This window comes from Camelus bactrianus, chromosome 7 (genome assembly GCF_048773025.1).
Source record: "Camelus bactrianus isolate YW-2024 breed Bactrian camel chromosome 7, ASM4877302v1, whole genome shotgun sequence".
Lineage (NCBI taxonomy): Eukaryota > Metazoa > Chordata > Mammalia > Artiodactyla > Camelidae > Camelus > Camelus bactrianus.
Window position 1 is genome coordinate 74,376,738 of NC_133545.1, and position 17,441 is coordinate 74,394,178.

General features: G+C 38.6%; 2 protein-coding genes across 3 annotated transcripts in view; one reads left to right on the forward strand and one right to left on the reverse strand.

Moving 5' to 3' along the window:
• The window catches only part of CCDC146 (coiled-coil domain containing 146), a 105,254-nt gene that overhangs the window by 64,457 nt on the left and 23,356 nt on the right, over positions 1-17,441 (reverse strand). The gene's annotated exons all lie outside the window — the stretch shown is intronic.
• Positions 359-6,591, forward strand: FGL2 (fibrinogen like 2). The gene is made up of 2 exons (XM_010946654.3): positions 359-1,065; positions 3,234-6,591. Exons 1-2 carry the CDS (start codon positions 453-455, stop codon positions 3,938-3,940), a joined length of 1,320 nt encoding a protein of 439 aa, XP_010944956.2. The 5' UTR covers positions 359-452; the 3' UTR covers positions 3,941-6,591.

The following is a 17,441-nucleotide window of genomic DNA, read 5'->3' on the forward strand; positions in this document are numbered from 1 at the left end:
AGGGCCGTCTCCAATTTGTAGCATTTCTGTTCTTCACTCAGTCTGGTTAGCTAACACATTCATTTTTATCTTTAAAAACTATTCCACCCCACTCCTCACTGTGGCGTTAAGTATAATGACATGATTTACTTCAAGTATAATTATTTTAAAATCCAAGTTATTTCTTGTGCTCTATGAAATAAATGATGGAAGTGAAACTAGTTGAATATGTGCATCTGACTGACCACAGGAATTCCGAGGCAGAGTCTTTTGATTGAGAATAAAGAACAGTTTTTGGCAGACTGAGTTTGATGAGGACAATCTCCTCTTCCTCTGTGTTTCTGAAACGTGTGATGCAAGTGCTCCCGCCCTTTTCTGAGAACGCAGAAAGCCTGACTCAGGCAGGCAGCTGCCGCTATTAAAGCAGCTCTAGCCAGGCACCCTTCCCTGCCGGGGTGAGCGCCACCGCAGAGATGAAGCTGGCGAACTGGTGCTGGCTGAGCTCAGCTGTCCTTGCTGCTTATGGGTTTCTGGTTGTGGCAAACAATGAAACAGAGGAAATTAAAGATGAAGCAGCCAGGGACGCCTGCCCGGTGAGACTAGAAAGCAGAGGGAAATGCGAGGAGGGAGGCGAATGCCCCTACCAGGTGAACCTGCCCCCGCTGACTATTCAGCTCCCGAAGCAGTTCAGCAGGATCGAGGAGGTGTTCAAAGACGTCCAGAATCTCAAGGAAATTGTAAATAGCCTGAAGAAGACCTGCCAGGACTGCAAACTGCAGGCTGATGACAACCGAGACCCGGGCAGGAATGGACTGCTGTTTCCGGGCACAGGAGCCCTGGGAGAAGCTGAGGACAACAGAGTTAGGGAACTAGAGAGCGAGGTTAACAAGCTGTCCTCTGACCTAAAGAATGCCAAGGAGGAGATTGACGTGCTTCAGGGTCACCTGGAGAAGCTGAATCTTGTAAACATGAACAACATAGAAAATTATGTTGATAGCAAAGTGGCAAACCTAACATTCGTTGTCAACAGTTTGGATGGCAGATGTTCTAAGTGTCCCAGTCAAGAACAAATACAATCACGTCCAGGTATGTATAACAATGTTTTCTTATCATTTGTTCATGCATGTTAATAGCTCAACGGTATCTATAAACATTAACCTGAGCAAATAAGTTAAACAAAGGACGAATTAAAGAAGTTAAGCCTTCTACTCATCAAGGTAGTACAGGAAAAACGACTATTTTTGCAGATGTGACCACAGAAAGGATATAGGAGTCCTGTGTCCATTAGAAAGCACTTTCAGTTTCAAAGACCTAATTTGCTGATACCAGAGCTACACACAAATAGAAGCAGACGGGTAGAATTTCTTAATATTTCAGTGCATTTAACTTATTTATCTCTTCACTGAAGTGTCTGAAAACATTAGAGACAAGACAGTGTTTGTGGTTGTACTCTGTTCATTGGAAATGAGTTTTTTTGTGGTTGGACGACTACTCTTTATGGGGCAACAAGAGACCTTTGAAAGATTTTAGCAAGTAATCTGCAGTTCACAATCTCAGCTATCTAGTGGAAATGGGGGATTTTATAGATGGAAAAAAGCAGCTGTATGGCTTCATGTGTTTGCTTTGAGACCTAGTGGCACAAAAGCATTTTAAGGGGGGTTCTGGCATGCCCACCAAGGGAAGGAATACATTCTTATTTCTTTCTCTCTTTTACTAGAATTCAAGCATATAATAATAAAATCCATCCAACCCATCCAGATTATTTGAATTAACTTAAAAAATATACATTAAAGACCACAAACTTAACTGCCCAGTCTGCCCACAGACTGCTAGCTGTGGCACTGCTTTCCCCAAACCCTGGTTTTCCACATGCGTTCCTGGGAGCATTGCTGACGGTAGTTTTATCACAGTTTGGATGTGATAAAGCCTTCTCTGCATTAGAACCTCCACTTGCCATGAGTGTGAGGTTGAAGGGATACGTTGTCTGCGGCAGAGATCACTCGGAACAAGCTCCTGCACATGCTCCATCCCCAGGGACTCTGCCAGCGAAGGTAGTTGGGAGTTTCAAGGAGCACTGTTGCTAATCCACCCAGCAGCCTGTATGAAAATGTACCCTGCACACTGTCAGGCGGAGGTTCACGTCTTCACAGATGCACATTAGATTTGATGCTGAGTGACAATTTGTAGTGACAAGAATAAGTCTATTTTTCTACTAAGTTTTGGGGAAATATCTGAATATTCTGAGTTCTAAATACACACGAATAGATTTTTTTGTGTGTGTGGCTCACAGAGCTTGCATTAAACTTGCCTTATCTGGCACCAATTTTTATAAAAAATTGTCTGGGAGTAAATACCTGTAACTCCTACAGAACTACATTAACTGATTATGATACTTCCTCTGAACATAATCACCTGTGGTTTCCTTCTAGAAACTGAACATGAGAAACACTAGCTAAATGCTTCCCTGGATAATAAATTCGGAATAAGAATTTTGATATACTATTGAGATTTTTAAATTTGAGCTTTACTGTCAAGCAAGTAAAATAAATGGAAATGTTGACCAATGCCGTACTTTAGAATTTTATTGAATCATTTGGAACAATCCTGTAAAAATTCCTGAAAGTGGAGGCTATCAGCCTCTTTAGGTGAAAGGAAACAGAAGCCTATGCTTTCTCTGTATGCATGGAAAGAAGTTTCTGGGAGATATGGAATCATGTGACTTTCAGGGCCAAGAGACATAGTGGTTAGAAGAACAAGCTTTGCAGCCAGACAGATCTGAGGCTGTGTCCTGACTCTGCCACTTAAGCTGCTGTGCACTTGGACAAGCCACTGATCCTCTCTTGAGTCTAAATGTTCTTTCCTACCAGCAGATAGGTAATAATATCTACATCATGAAGTTCATGTGCAGATTAAGTGTGAAAATATTATCAAGTCTTTGGCAGAATGCCTGGAAGACATGGGGAGCCCTCACTAAATATTACTAAATTACTGAAACTATTACCTTTATTTCTTATTGTTGTTGTCAATATTATCACCAAGCAAGGGTGTATTGGAGAGCTCTGTCAGCTTTATAACACCAGGTTCTTTTTCTGAGGCCTTAACAAGCATTTGCTAAACAGGTTCAAGTAAGTTTAGTCGAGCAAGGTTTCATTAGCACCATTGATTGAATTACCAAATGTATATATAAAGAATTCTTTAGATGCATGATTTTTATTAACAAAATCCAATGCCTTTCTTTTTTTTCACTCCTTCAGTTCAACATCTTATCTATAAAGATTGCTCTGAATACTACACAATAGGCAAAAGAAGCAGTGAGATCTACAGAGTTACACCGGATCCCAAAAACAGTAGTTTCGAAGTTTACTGCGACATGGAGACTATGGGGGGAGGCTGGACAGTGCTGCAGGCGCGTCTCGATGGGAGCACCAACTTCACTAGAACATGGAAAGACTACAAAGTAGGCTTTGGAAACCTCAGAAGAGAATTTTGGCTGGGGAATGATAAAATTCACCTTCTGACCAAGAGCAGGGACATGATTCTAAGAATAGATCTTGAAGATTTTAACAGCGTCAAACTCTATGCCTTGTACGATCACTTCTATGTGGCCAACGAGTTTCTCAAATACCGTCTACACATTGGTAACTATAACGGCACAGCTGGAGACGCCTTACGTTTCAGTAAACATTACAACCATGATCTGAAGTTTTTCACCACCCCAGATAAAGACAATGATCGATATCCCTCTGGAAACTGTGGGCGCTACTACAGTTCAGGCTGGTGGTTTGATGCATGTCTTTCTGCAAACTTAAATGGCAAATATTATCACCAAAAATACAGAGGTGTCCGTAACGGGATTTTCTGGGGCACCTGGCCTGGTATTAGTGAGGCACAACCTGGTGGCTACAAGTCCTCCTTCAAAGAGGCCAAAATGATGATCAGACCCAAGCATTTTAAGACATAAATCACTAATGCTCAATCCTCTCGGTATTCATTACCTAATAGGGCAATTAATTCCTTCAGCACTTTGGTACATGTTTCATACTTCTTTTCCATGGCATGAAATTTATCTCTGAGCAATGGGTTCTTATGCGACACAGCATTTGAAATAAAGCTGAAAAATATGCCTTATAAAGAAGTCCTTTCTTACTGTTATGCTGTCATCCAAAATAAACACTTGCAAGCAATTGGGAATATTGATAATTACACATTAGATTTCTAATTCTCTTAATTTCTCTTATTTGAAAAGTTTTCCATTACTCACTCTAATTGAAAAATAATTGTTTATTCAGCAGGCTAGACTTTACACAAGTAATCTGTATTTTGACTGTGACTTAAACACATCTGAAGGTATATCACTCTTTTCGGGCTATAGTTATTGGGCATTTGTCTCTAAACACCCTATTTCTCATTCTGAGATAAACTTACTCAATTTATGGCATTTACAGCATTTTAGTTCCCAAGCAAAGGGAAATATATACATAAACTTAAACCTGTTCATGTACTATTTGTGAAATGTAAAATTTTATCATTTAAAATATTCTAAAATATATAATAGCGTACTGTCCCTCCGAAAAGCATTCAGAAAATTAATTTAATCTTAAAGACCATGGTTTAAAAGTAATTCATTCATAATCTATAACTCTTTAGATGTTTGATGGTAAAAATTGCTTTAACGTAAAAAATACCTTCCTTTGCTCTGATGCACAATAGTTTTTAATTTAAGACTGCTCACTACTGTGCAAGACCACTGGCAGACTCTTTTGGAGAGATAGGTGGGGCGTGAGATGCTTCTTTATAGGCTATAATCCTCTGAAGGCCAATTTTATATCCAAAGCAATAATATCATTAAGTGATTCATTTCATACAAAGCTAAGTTTTATAGGAAAAATAGGCAAGTCTATTAATGCAAAGCATATGAATTTTGAAATAAATAGAACAGTAGTTCAGATATTATATATTTAACCCTAACTGGTGTGTTACTTACTTTGCTATCAGAAGATTCAAATACAAATGTTTTCTTTTTTTTAATGAAACAAAGTATCTGGAACTTTTATAACTCATTAATTCTACAATGCAACTATCATATTTAAAAGACTATGAATTTAATTTGTTAAGTTTCATCATTGTGAAAAAGGATCATTCCTGGGAGGACAGCAGTATTCTGCTGCATGTTTTAAAAAATGCTCTAGAATAAAATTTGAAAGACTATGCCATACTGTATGTAAGTTATTCCAATACTTTCAATCTTTAATTTCTACAGTCTGTTTCTACTAAGTAATAGATATTTCAAAATAAATTCACAAAGATGCAGCTCTATCCATTCTTTGAAAATGATTAAAGAGGATAGTAGATTTAGGTAACAAGTTACTTTTTCAAGTATTGCCCTTTATGGAAAATTCTAATCAAAAAGAAGCAAGATATTCTTTTAAAAATATATAACATGTAAAATTTTCAGTTAAACATGATGAAAACTATATTATTATGTATACTATTGAAATGCTGAAGCAAGAGAAATGCAAATAGAATTAAGTGATGACTAAAATGTAAAGTATCAATGTAGATTTCAAAGGCTTCATAGCTACTCAATAGGATATCAAAAGTAAATGTAACTAATTTATGCTTTTTAATCTCTCTTTTCTGTTTATTAAAAAAAGACTAAGAAGATTTTGATATTATTATAATGTATTTAGATAAGAGCACTTTCATTTACTATATATAACTATTAATGTATGTATGTTTAGGTACATTTCTGTGATCAAAAATGAACTCATTAAAAGATACAGTTCTAAAGAAAAACAGCTCATATAGTGAATGTCCACTGATTTAACAGTATCATTTCAGGAGAATTTGGCAAAAACCTCATTAATCTAAATAATCACTCGAAAACTTGTCTTTCTGCTATCTTTCCATCTTATTTCAAAGAATTAAAATCTTATTTTCCATTATACTTTTATGGCACCTTTCTAATAACAAATTGTGTAACATAAAAATTCCTTTTTGATATCATCTCATGTCACTTATTATATTATAAAATATGTTTTAGACTTTGATAATTTTATATTGATGGAAATAGATTGTATGAGAGAGTCTTTTGCATTGACATAACTTTACTAATATATGCTGATGCTCACAAATGTGGATTGACTACTAACAAATATGTTATTTTAGTGTCTTGTCTTCGTTCCATTTTAATGGCTAATATTTGCTGTCTTACCTAACAAATTATTTCTGAGCTTTATCATACTTTGAAAATATTGACCAAAATTAGGTCCTTAGAAATTCCTAATGGACCTGGTTCACTCATCACTGAGGAAAAAAATCAAATTTTTCTGATAAGTAGTAGTAATCCTCCAAATGAAATGACACATCCATCCAATAAGCACAGGGCTTAAATACACAAAAAGAAAAGAAATCTGAGTCACAAAATTTGCTGCTCCTTATTTTCAAACGGCTACCCACAAAAAGGGCAGAAGGGTCAAAGGTAAAAAGTGATGGGTAATGTTGCCACAATAAGCTCTTGTTTAGAATTCTTATTTTCCTTTATGTACTAATAGGTTTGTGTTTCATGTTTTTTTTTTTAAAAAAACTTGTAAATAAAAGATTTAATCTTCACATCCATTTATTTCTTAAATGTGGAAACATTAAGTATTCCTGTTTGTACAATAATGTCTAAATACCTACTCTTGTCTGAAAAGTTGTATAATGTTTGCCTAACTAGACAGAGCATATCTTTGACTCTCTGAAGACTTTAATGCGTACTTCCTCATTAAGAGGAACACGGAGGCAGATACAGGAACACCATCTTATTTCCTTCTCAAATACTGTTGACACATTTGAAATACAGGAGTTCCAGTTTCATTTTGCGGCATTTAACTCCATCTCCTCTTTTCTCTATAATTACTCTTTCTGCTCTGGTTTAGCCCTCATCGTCCTCTCAGGGTAACGCAAACCCCTCCTAATAGGAGTAAGCTGTGCTCCCAGTTTCAGTCTTCCAATCCATCCTCTGTATCACTGCCAGAGAGATATTCAAAAATATAGCTCTGATATGTTATTTTCCTTCTTTTCAGGTTTTTTTCCTTTCAACAACTCCTTATTTTTTATACGCTAAAGTCCAGCAAATAAACCACATCACAAGCTGACTTCTGCCCACCCTTTCAGTGTCCCTTCTGCCACTACTCACACTCCTGCCGTGCTGAACGCCTTGTTCTAGAACAGACCGTGTTCTTTCCTATTTTCATTACTTTGTGTTAGTTCCCTTGCTCTAGATAGAATGCCATCCTTAACCCCCGCTGAGTTTTGTCTTGCTACCCGTAATTCAGAGCAGGGACTCAGAAGCCAGACTTACTAGGTTTGAGTTGCAGCTCCCTTATTTGCAAGCTGTGTGATCACAGGCAAAATCACTTAATCTCACTGTTTTCTGGTTTCTTCAACTATAAAATAGGGATAACAGTAGAACCTGACAGAGGTATTGAGAGGATTAAATGAGACAGCATATGTAAAGCACCTAGAACGTTCGTATGTATTCTCCTCCTCCTCTTCCTAAGTAATTATCTCTTCTGAGCCATCTTCCCTGATGACATCAGGAGGGGTCTGGTGCCTCTTCTCTTTGGTCCTGCACCATCCTATATATTCCTTTCCATACATTATACTATTCAGTATTTGTCTAGGTTCTACCCTGAAATCAATCTATTTGGCTAGGATGTAAAGGAACTTTGAGACAGGAGTGTTATTACTCAAAGCAGATCATAAGTATGTTACCACAGATGAAGAGCTGTAGTTACAACTGGGAAGGAATGGGGACCATCAAATCTGAGGATTTGAGAGATTGTGACTACAGGTTAGAAGTGATTGGAGCCGGGGGAGAATAGAGCAAGACAGGATGAGATGTACTGTAGGACTGGGTGTATAACAAAGGCAATCTTTTAGAAGGGGTTCTGGGAACATGCCTTTGGGTACGAGTCACAGAGGGGTATGGCTGTACCACACTGGACAGTGATCATTCTACCTGGCTGAATTCCTTAAAAAAGGTATTTTTCATACCTCTTATGCTATATTGTAATTTTGAAATTAATTTCGATCATACGAAATCTGTGAATGCTTTAATTTTTTAAAACAGTACACGTTAAAGACCTATTTGCAAACCTTCTTCAATTCCAATCTCCTCCCTCTCCCCAGAGATAACTAGCAGAATCCAAACTCAAATTTCATTCTGTGCATTGCCAAACTGCAATGTCTACTCAGTCACTGCTTTGCCAGGTTTCTTTTGTTTATTGATTGGGAAGAGTTGGAAGTGAGCATAGAAGTGAGGGAAATTAGGCGTACTTGGAGAACTCGAGTCCCCTGAATTCCCAAATGTGACTGAGCCTCCTTTGCTCCTTGAAGTGATTCCTCCCCTACCCTTGATAAGGCTCTTCTTGCTGGAGGGCACTGTTGCTTTCTTTCCTGAGGGAGTGATCTTAGTTCTCCGTTAGGCTCCTCCATCCCACTCCTCGCATCTCCAGATCTATAGCCAGGGTATGACATGCCCTCCTGTCAACTATGAAGTCAAGTTGGAGGAGAAGCTTTTACATAACTTTGCTAATTTATATCAGCAGAAAGCTGGGGAATACACGTGAAGACAGACCTTGAAGTTGTCTGACCAAGGAAGAAAAAAAAAGAATTTCAGATGTGACTAAATTCATTGATATAGGTATATTTACCAGAAATTCTGAATTCAAGGGGCTAGTTTGGTTCTAATAGTTTGATTAGTTAACGCAAACCTAGATTCAACAGTAACTCATACTAACCAAAGTTGAGAAGCCAAAAATGCCTTGGAACTAAAAGACTTATGAAGATAGAAATATTGGGGTGAATTTTGCTGTAATTCATTTTAAAAGTATTTATTGAGTGTCTACCACGTGTTAGACAGTTTTTAAGGAATCCATAAATAAAACAGTAACTAAAATAGACAAAATCCCTATCCTTGGGGAGTTCATATTTTATCAGAGGAGATGAATAAATAATATATGATAAATGCCATGAAAAATAAGGAGTATGAGAGGAAAGATGCTATTCTAGACAGGAGGTCTGGGGAAACCTGTCTGAGGAGGTGACATTTGAACAGACTTAAAGAGAATAAGCCAGGCAGGTATCTGGGAGAAGTATGTTCCAAGCAAAGGGAACATCAGGTGCAAAGATGCTTGGCGTGTTTTAGGGTCAGCAAGAAGGCTGGAAAAGCACGCAGTCTGGGGTGGAGGGGGTGGTTAGGAGATGAGATCAGAGAGAGCTTGGGAAGTTGGGGTTAAATAAGAAATGGAGGTGGGGCTGCCAGATCACCTAGACCTTGTGAGTCATGGTAATGATTTTGCCTTTTACTTGGAGTAGGTAAGATCTATAAGGGTTTAAACTCAAAGAGGCACATGATCTCATCCAGTTTTAAAGGGATCACTCTTGTTGCTGAGGGCAAAATATACTGTTGGGAGACAAGACTGAAGCATGAATAGCAGTATGACGGTGTTTGCAGTACCCTTGGAGAGAGATGATGAAAGCTTGCATTAAGGTGGTGTAGGGAAGTGGATCTTCATGGTAAAGAGGTGGACAGTGAAAAGATTAGAGGTATCACAGAAAACAACAGGATTTCAGCCTGACCAACCAAGACAAATGGACCTGCTATTAACTCAGATGGAAAAGACTGCAGGGGGAGCTTGTCTAGAAAGTGTGTGCGGCATGGGGTGGGGTAGGAGTGGGGATCGGCAGTCTTGAACATTCTGAGTTCAAATATATATAAGACACCAAGTGGATGGCAATCAGGGAAGACATCTAGACTGCAAGAATACAGATGGCAATGAATCTGTGGGACTAGATGAAATAAGCTGGTGAAGTGGTGTACATGGAACAAAGACTTTCAAGAAAGAGCTGGAGATAAGGAGGAATCAGCATTGTGTAACTATGTCGTTTGAGAAGTCCCAGGGCCGCTCCCTTATGAAGAAGGCAGAGATTGATTCCTACTGGAACACACACTTCCTCTAGATTATTTTAGATTAAGGTGTGCTTTTCCTTGCTTTTGCCAGCAAGACTATTCTGTTGAGTTACTAGATGTTTTCAAAACCATTATGGTACTCCACTATGGATTTCTACAAATCATTGCTTTTGACTTAGGCAGTTACTTCAAAGTGAAAGGAGGAGGTAATGACATATTGAAGCCTCAGATATTGCATCTTCTGGGAGATACCACCTGGTAAGGGTGGAGGATTGTCATGCAGAATACAGTGTGTGTGTGTGTGTGTGTGTGTGTGTGTGTGTGTGTGTGTGTGTGTGTTCATGTGCATATAGCAAAAGAAATGTGAACTAAGCCACAGACCAAAAAAAAATGGTCTTTGTTAACAGTGTAATGCCCAAGTTTGAAGAATCACACATGGTCATTTAAAATCATTAGGGTACTAATTTGCTATGATTATAAACCCTTTAGTTAAGCAGAAACTGGTTTTACTCCTTTTCTGTTTATTATTAGAGACATTAATGATCTCAAAACTTGTTTCTTTCACAAATATTTTCCAGTAGTTATTCACGTTAGAGATAACCTAAATCTTGTATTTCAAATCACTTTCAAAGTGCTAACACTGAAATGGCTTTCAGTGAAATGAGTGGCAATTTTCACTTAGATTAGGTCCAGCTGCAGATAGAAATGAGTGTAGTTCTCTGCATACAGGTTGGTTCCCCTCGTGATGTGTACATGTGTTGCGTGCACACACATGCACCCACCCACCACATGTACATATGTGATACACACGCATGCTTATATATGCTACTTGCAACACATACACTGTAACACACAAGGAAACCTGCCCATTGAAATAAGATAGATATGCAGCTCTTATATGTAGTCAGAAGTCAATACAACAAAAATCACAATGGGCCAATAGCTGGTTTATTTTAAGCAATGTATAAAATACATTGCCATAAAATATAACATTAGATAGTTTCTTTAAATCCCTATAACAAATTCTGTGTCATTAATGTTGCTGTTATTCCTTAAATTGTTCCTTCTGTACTGCCTCTCTTCTATTCCACAGCCCCATAGCATGGCTCCTTCTACTTTGCTCTTTCTGCTTTCTTTGTGTGTGTGTGTGTGTGTGTGTGTGTGTGTATGATGGAATATTATCCATTAAAAAATGAAATGTTGCCATTTGGCCATGTGTAGCAAAATAAGTGGACCTAGATATTATCAAATTAAGTGAAGTTAGACAGAAAAAGACAAATAGCATATGATATCACTTACATGTAGAATATTTTTAAATGATACAAATGATATTATTTACAAAACAGAAACAAACTCACAGACATAGAAAACAAACATGGATACCAAAGGGGGACGGTAGAGGAGGGACAAATTAGGAGTTTGGGGTTAATAGATACACACTACAACATATAAAATAGGTAAACAACAAGGACCTACTGTATAGCACAGGGAACTATATGCAAAATCTTGTAATAATCTATAATGGAAAGACTCTGAAAAAGAATATATATATATATAACTGAATCACTGTGCAGTACACCTGAAACTGACACATTATAAATCAACTATACTTTGATTTCTAAAAAATCACATTTTAAAATAAACAGCCTTTTTAGCCCCTTAAAATAACTATTATATTTATATTTATTATTTTAATCCAATAAGTATTTATTATTTGCCTGCTATGTGTACTCTATGCTTATTAAAGTATTTTGAATGACAGTTTTTCCAAGTAATAACTTTCTAAGCTCTCAATATCCGAGTTTAATCTCTAGCATTTAAGATTTTTCTTTGGGTAATTAAGGATGATACTGTTTAAGATGAATTGCTTCTCTATTACAAAAGTCCTCATACAGAGGTTCAGCATATTTGGAAACACGTAGAATCTGAAAAGTTCAGTTCAGTTTCTATCTCTGGAAACTGGCTTTCTCATCTTCCACAAGAAGCAAGTAATTGTGCTTATGTTGTGAAAGTTTATCAAAGAAGAGTCCACAAAATTATCTGCTTACACTTATTTCCCACTCAGTAACGGACTATCATAATTTCTTTCAGTTAATCTAGGTAAATTGTTTTAATTTTTGTTTAGAGATTCTGCTTCTAAATACTCTTAATGTTAAGCAGCTATCACTTGCCAAGTGCCAGCCATGTGCTGGACACTTTCCTAGGAGCATTTCCAGTGTTATCTCTGTTTGCTGTGATTAATGCTGAATAAGAAGGTAATGTTTTATATTCACTAGAGTCTTCCCGGAGGGAAAACAGACAAACAAATCTCTGTTATCTACAAACTGTGTAGCATGTGTGGGCCATTATCCGTTCCCAGCTTTCCTGACCTTCTTGGTGTTTTTCCTCATGAAATGGGCTAATTTTCTATGATAAATTACCTATGGTAATTCCATGGAAAAATACACCATAAACCTCAATATTACCCCTGCTACGATTTTCTGTGTGAATCTATAAAGTGAAAAATGAATCCAATTAAGTCTCAGTTTGAGGTGAATCATCCCTTTGGATCTTACTTAAAAAATTACATAATATTCTGTTAACAGGAGATATTTTTAAAAAGAATATATTTTCAAGTGTGTTAATGTCCCTACTTAACCTAGTGGTTAAAAATTATTTACTTCCTGCAGCTAAGTCAGAAATTATAACAATTCTGACAGAAAAAGCAAGCAAGCCTCTATGCTCTCCAAACACTGTTTTACTTCCATGGTTACATGGCAGGAGTCACTGAGGAAAACATTCTGCTTAAGTACAGGGAACTTTGTACAGTTCTTTGGGAGCCAAAAGATTTCTCACCGAAGTTCTTATTTTCCTTTGTTGTATAAAATACTCATTTTAAAATGTGATTATCATTTATGAATGAATGGTGTTGGTAATGGTGACTTTTAAAATTTCTGTCCTACAACAAGGAAAATTTTTGTCTTTATCTGATCAAGCCAGTGATTCAAAATCTAGAGTGGCTCATGGGTGTATGATGGATAGTTATAGAAGTTGGATAGTTATGGAAAGTTTATGGCATTTATGGGGCTGGTATTTAACATGCTAAACTGCTAGAGGTAGGGTTCTTGAACTGTGTCCCCTGCAACCTGAGTTTCTGCAGACCCGTTTCCCGAATGCCAAAGGAAGCTGGGTAGGGGAAGAAGCCTGGAGAATGTGTGATGCATGAAACACTGTTCACCTTGAGTAGTTCTGCCTTTATTTTATATCTTGGATCTTGAGTCTTCACCTTTAATTTCACTTAAAGTTTTTATTCTGTTTTCAAAAAAAATTGAAAATCATTGCCTCCCCATTTCATATCTCTTTGGGGGCTCATCTAGCAAAAATAAAACTGGAATAGATGCATGATAGTTCTAGCTTGGTATGGTATTTCTAACTTTAAACATTTAAATCTCTGAGAATTTAGGTGGACTTGATATGGAAAATGCAGAAGAAATTTCTCCTCTTTAGGTGTACCTCGTAAAACAGGAGACTCAGTAGTGTGATTCTTTTGGTGAAGGGCTTTACTAAGTACTGTGCACATCCTCTCCTTTGAAAATGGCAATGGCCACGTGCATGACAGCAAGCTAAGAGTTTGCAAGGAATATCAGGAAGAATAGGGAAGGCTTCCCGCTTTCAATGTTCCTAAAGCTACTACAGATTAGCTTGAAAAACAGGAAAGAAAATAGTAAGTTGCACAAGGTACAAGCACTGCACAGGGAAGTCAAAGCAACAGGAGTGACCACATTTTGTCAAGGAGTGGCACGCTTCAAGAAGGTGGGGTCTGAGTGGTCCTTGAAAGACAGAGAGGATTCTGGAGCACTGACGTGTGGAGGGGAGCACTCGTGGGCTGGGTACGGGACAGGCTAAAGCAGGTTGGGAAATCAGGAACTAGTCAGGAAAACAATGTGTCTAATTTGCCTGGAGCACAGGATATGTAGCAGAGAACAATAAAAAAAAAAAAAAAAAAGGAAGAAAGAAATGGTAGATCAGATTGTAGAGGGATATACCTGTAAATTCAAGGAGGTGACATTTAATCTTTACAATGAGGCAAGAAAAAATGCAAATCCAAGTATCTGCAATCTCTCCCTGCCACCTGTTGATGGTTCAGTCCTGTGTCTAGGCCTGAGGTGGTGCTGGGATACTGGGTGGGAAGGGAAACTGGACAGAACTCTGATGACTGTTTTATAAAGTCATGAAATGGCCAAAGATATCAAGGAGAAGATGGGTGTAGATACAAAGGGAGAAAATACCAGCTTGGGGGTGGGAAAAAAGCTTCTGGAGCAGTTTTTAAAGGTAGGGGAACAAGATGGGTGTGTGTAGGAGAGGCACCTGCTGTGATGAGGGATTTTTAGGAAGTTTTGCCTCATGGTGTGCTGTGCAACTCCCTCCTCTCTTCCTGACGGAACCTTCAGTATAGTCAGACTGCTTTCCAGGGCTCTCGGGAGGCAGGTCTGTGTTACCTTTTGGCTGTGCTGAGACGGATTTTAAGGGGGGAGAGATGGCTCAATATTATTCAGTTGACAAACGACCTGTACTGATGGGGGCTTCCCCAGGGAGACTGGGGCGGTGGTGCTGCTGGTGAAAGGAAATGTGACCGGGAGAGAACAGGTGATCGTCACCTCTGTGTCCACCGCATCCAACTCTGTTTTACATACTGTACTTTCGTGTAGAATTTTTCCTGGGAAAAAGTGATAAAAACAGTTTAAAAAGAGGGTGAAAATCGCCGTGGTAGGCAGTGAGGTAACCCTGAAGGATTATGAGATGATGAAGGTACTATCAGTGTAAAGCGAGGGTCAGAGACCTTGAATGACTGTCCGAAGGCTGTGTGCCTAGCACATGCAGGGTGAGAACTAAGACCTGTTTTTACTGAACTACTCTTCCACTCCCCTGCCCCCTACTCCCCCGCCGCCAATCAGAGATTTTCTCTCTAATTAGGATTTAAGGTATTTTGAGCCTATCCCTTATTAGATGTAGTCCTAGCAACAGCAGAATTCCTGTCTTCCTACTCTGAAGTTTGATGTCTGGTAATTTTCGTACCTCCTTAATTCCTATCTCTGATGCCAGCCGGGTATACTTGTTTGCCTACACCTGGGTCTGTATGGGCTGGGAATATGTAAAGAACGTTTGCCTTAGAAGATTATGGACTTGGCACTAGATTCTCAGCTTGCTGGCATCTCCTTTCTGTTTCCCCTTACACCAACATACATGCTAGAGAGAACAAAGGTTAAAATATGATGACTCAAACTATCAGTGTACTCGGAGAAACACAGGAAACGATTTATGATCTCAGAGTACTAAAGGTCTTCTTAAGTACGATATAAAATCTTGAAGCTGTAAAAGAAAAGATTAATAAATTTCAGCACATAAAATAATAAATTTCCATATGGAGGAAAACCACCATAAGCAAACTCAAACCCAAAAACTGAGAGAAAGATTTTTGCTTTGCATGTTATACACACAGGCCTACTTTCTATATGTGTAAAGACTTTCTATGAATCGCTAAGAAAAACCTGCACAATTTTTAAACAGTGGATAAAAGGATGTGAACAAAATTTATAAAAAAAAAAAAAAGAAAGTACAAGTGGGTCTCTGTATTAACCATGCTTCCAGTTTCTGTAAAGTCGGTGCTTTAATACCCACCCTACACGCCTGTGCCAGATACGCCTTCCTGTAAACCTGACAATACGTCTGAGTCACCTTGCCCCGGCCTCCTGCCTCCCTCACCGTCCTCCTCCCCCATACTGACAAGTCCTCCTCCTGCGGGCATACTTCTCAAATGGAAACCAGCCAATCCAGAGTCCACACCCTCAGCCATCTCCTTCACCGGGCTCTCATGCTCAGGTCACTACACAACTGCCCTAATGACCCCAATGCCAGGCACCAAACAACTAGGGGCGTCTCCTGTGCCCCAGAGCCTGCTGAGGTGATTCGGACTAGCCTGCTTACCCCACCTCAGCCAGTGCCTCCCAGGGAAACCACAGTAAAGGCTCTTGTTCCTCCCTCTCCCTCCCCCTCCTGCCCAGCCTGGTGCTCCGGCATGCCTTCTCTTACGAGCCGTGAGTAATGAACTATCACTTCAATGGCAATGGTCTCCTGACCCGTTGGCCTTCCTATATACCTCACATTTTCTACTAACATACTATATTTTAAAACAATCTTAAACATATGAAAATAGCTGCACTCCGCTCTCTTTAAGGTAAATGTAAAAAAAAGACTCTGATGGGATAACACTTTCCCACGGGGGAGACACTGACTCACTTTCCCCTATGTACTGTTCTGCACCTTTGAATTTTGTACTACAGCATATTTTATGTATTAAAAAAACAGTTGCAAAAAATACTAACCTCATGGCTGAAAAAATTTTCTCACCCGGCTCTCCGATACTCTCTATTCTTTAACTTGTACCTCACTATCTGACCACCGAGACCCTTATCTTGTTTGCCTAATGAAACAGTAATGACTTACGATGACTTACTGATGTTACTGGTAAATCCAGGTGCTGAATAGCCAGATACCCAGTCCTACTCCCCTCTGCTTTATTCCCCGAAGAATCTACCCACCAGAGAGGACTACGTATAGAAAATAGATTTTATTGAAAAGTGCATTATTTATTATGAAGCTTCTATCTTTACTGCCTAACATAGTCAAATAGTTTTTGGATTGCTAAAGGTACTTTGTTTCACAAGATGTGCATTTTCTACTGAGAACCACAGGCTAGCAAAAGCCAACTTACTTTCTCAAGAACTTTCTCAGAGGAGAAAAACAATACCATTAAGTATTTCTCCTAATCCTTACTTTAAAAAACAACATCTGTTCACAGCAACTATTAAAAAGAAACAGCATCTGAGCTTGGATGATTATTTTTAGTATTTACTCAACTTGCTGCTACACAGAAGCTAAAGAATCAGTGAAAAATAAAGAGGTAATTAGAACTTTAATAAATACAAAATTAAGATAAACACATAGGCGTGCACGCATACACAAGCTAGGTTCTCATAATGTCAGTAAAGGAATCGGAAAAGGGAAAGGGAAATGAAAGAAAATTAGCCACACAGATGAGAGGACAGATGAGCTGCTGAGGGGAGGGGCTGCTGAGGAATTTTCCTCTGCTTCCCGGCCCGGCATCTGCCATGTGGTCCACATTCAGGATAGATTTTCACAATGTGTAAAGGAAGATCACTTCACAGATAGGAGGCAGAGGAACTGCCAGTTCCTCTCTGTTCTCGATTTTCAACACTCTCTGCCACTGACCACATGTTCAAATAGCAGAGTTTTCCTGATGACACCCCAGATTCCTGGCCAAGTTTTTCATCTTGAAGGTGCCAAGTATGAGGATACCCTAACATGGGACCTTCTTTTCTCCTACCCTGAATTCTTGTAAAGGGTAAGATGTTTACTGATTGAATTTAGGGGTGTTAATCTACTTTGCAGAATGGAGTATGGCTTGTATTCCTATAATCCTGATATAAATCTCTAAATTTTGTAA

Bases quoted from the DNA above. Each gene is read 5' to 3' on its own strand.
- FGL2 (XM_010946654.3), top strand. From the start codon at position 453: ATGAAGCTGGCGAACTGGTGCTGGCTGAGCTCAGCTGTCCTTGCTGCT. The intron at 1,066-3,233 runs GTATGTATAACA...TCACTCCTTCAG, and splicing joins ACAAATACAATCACGTCCAG to TTCAACATCTTATCTATAAA.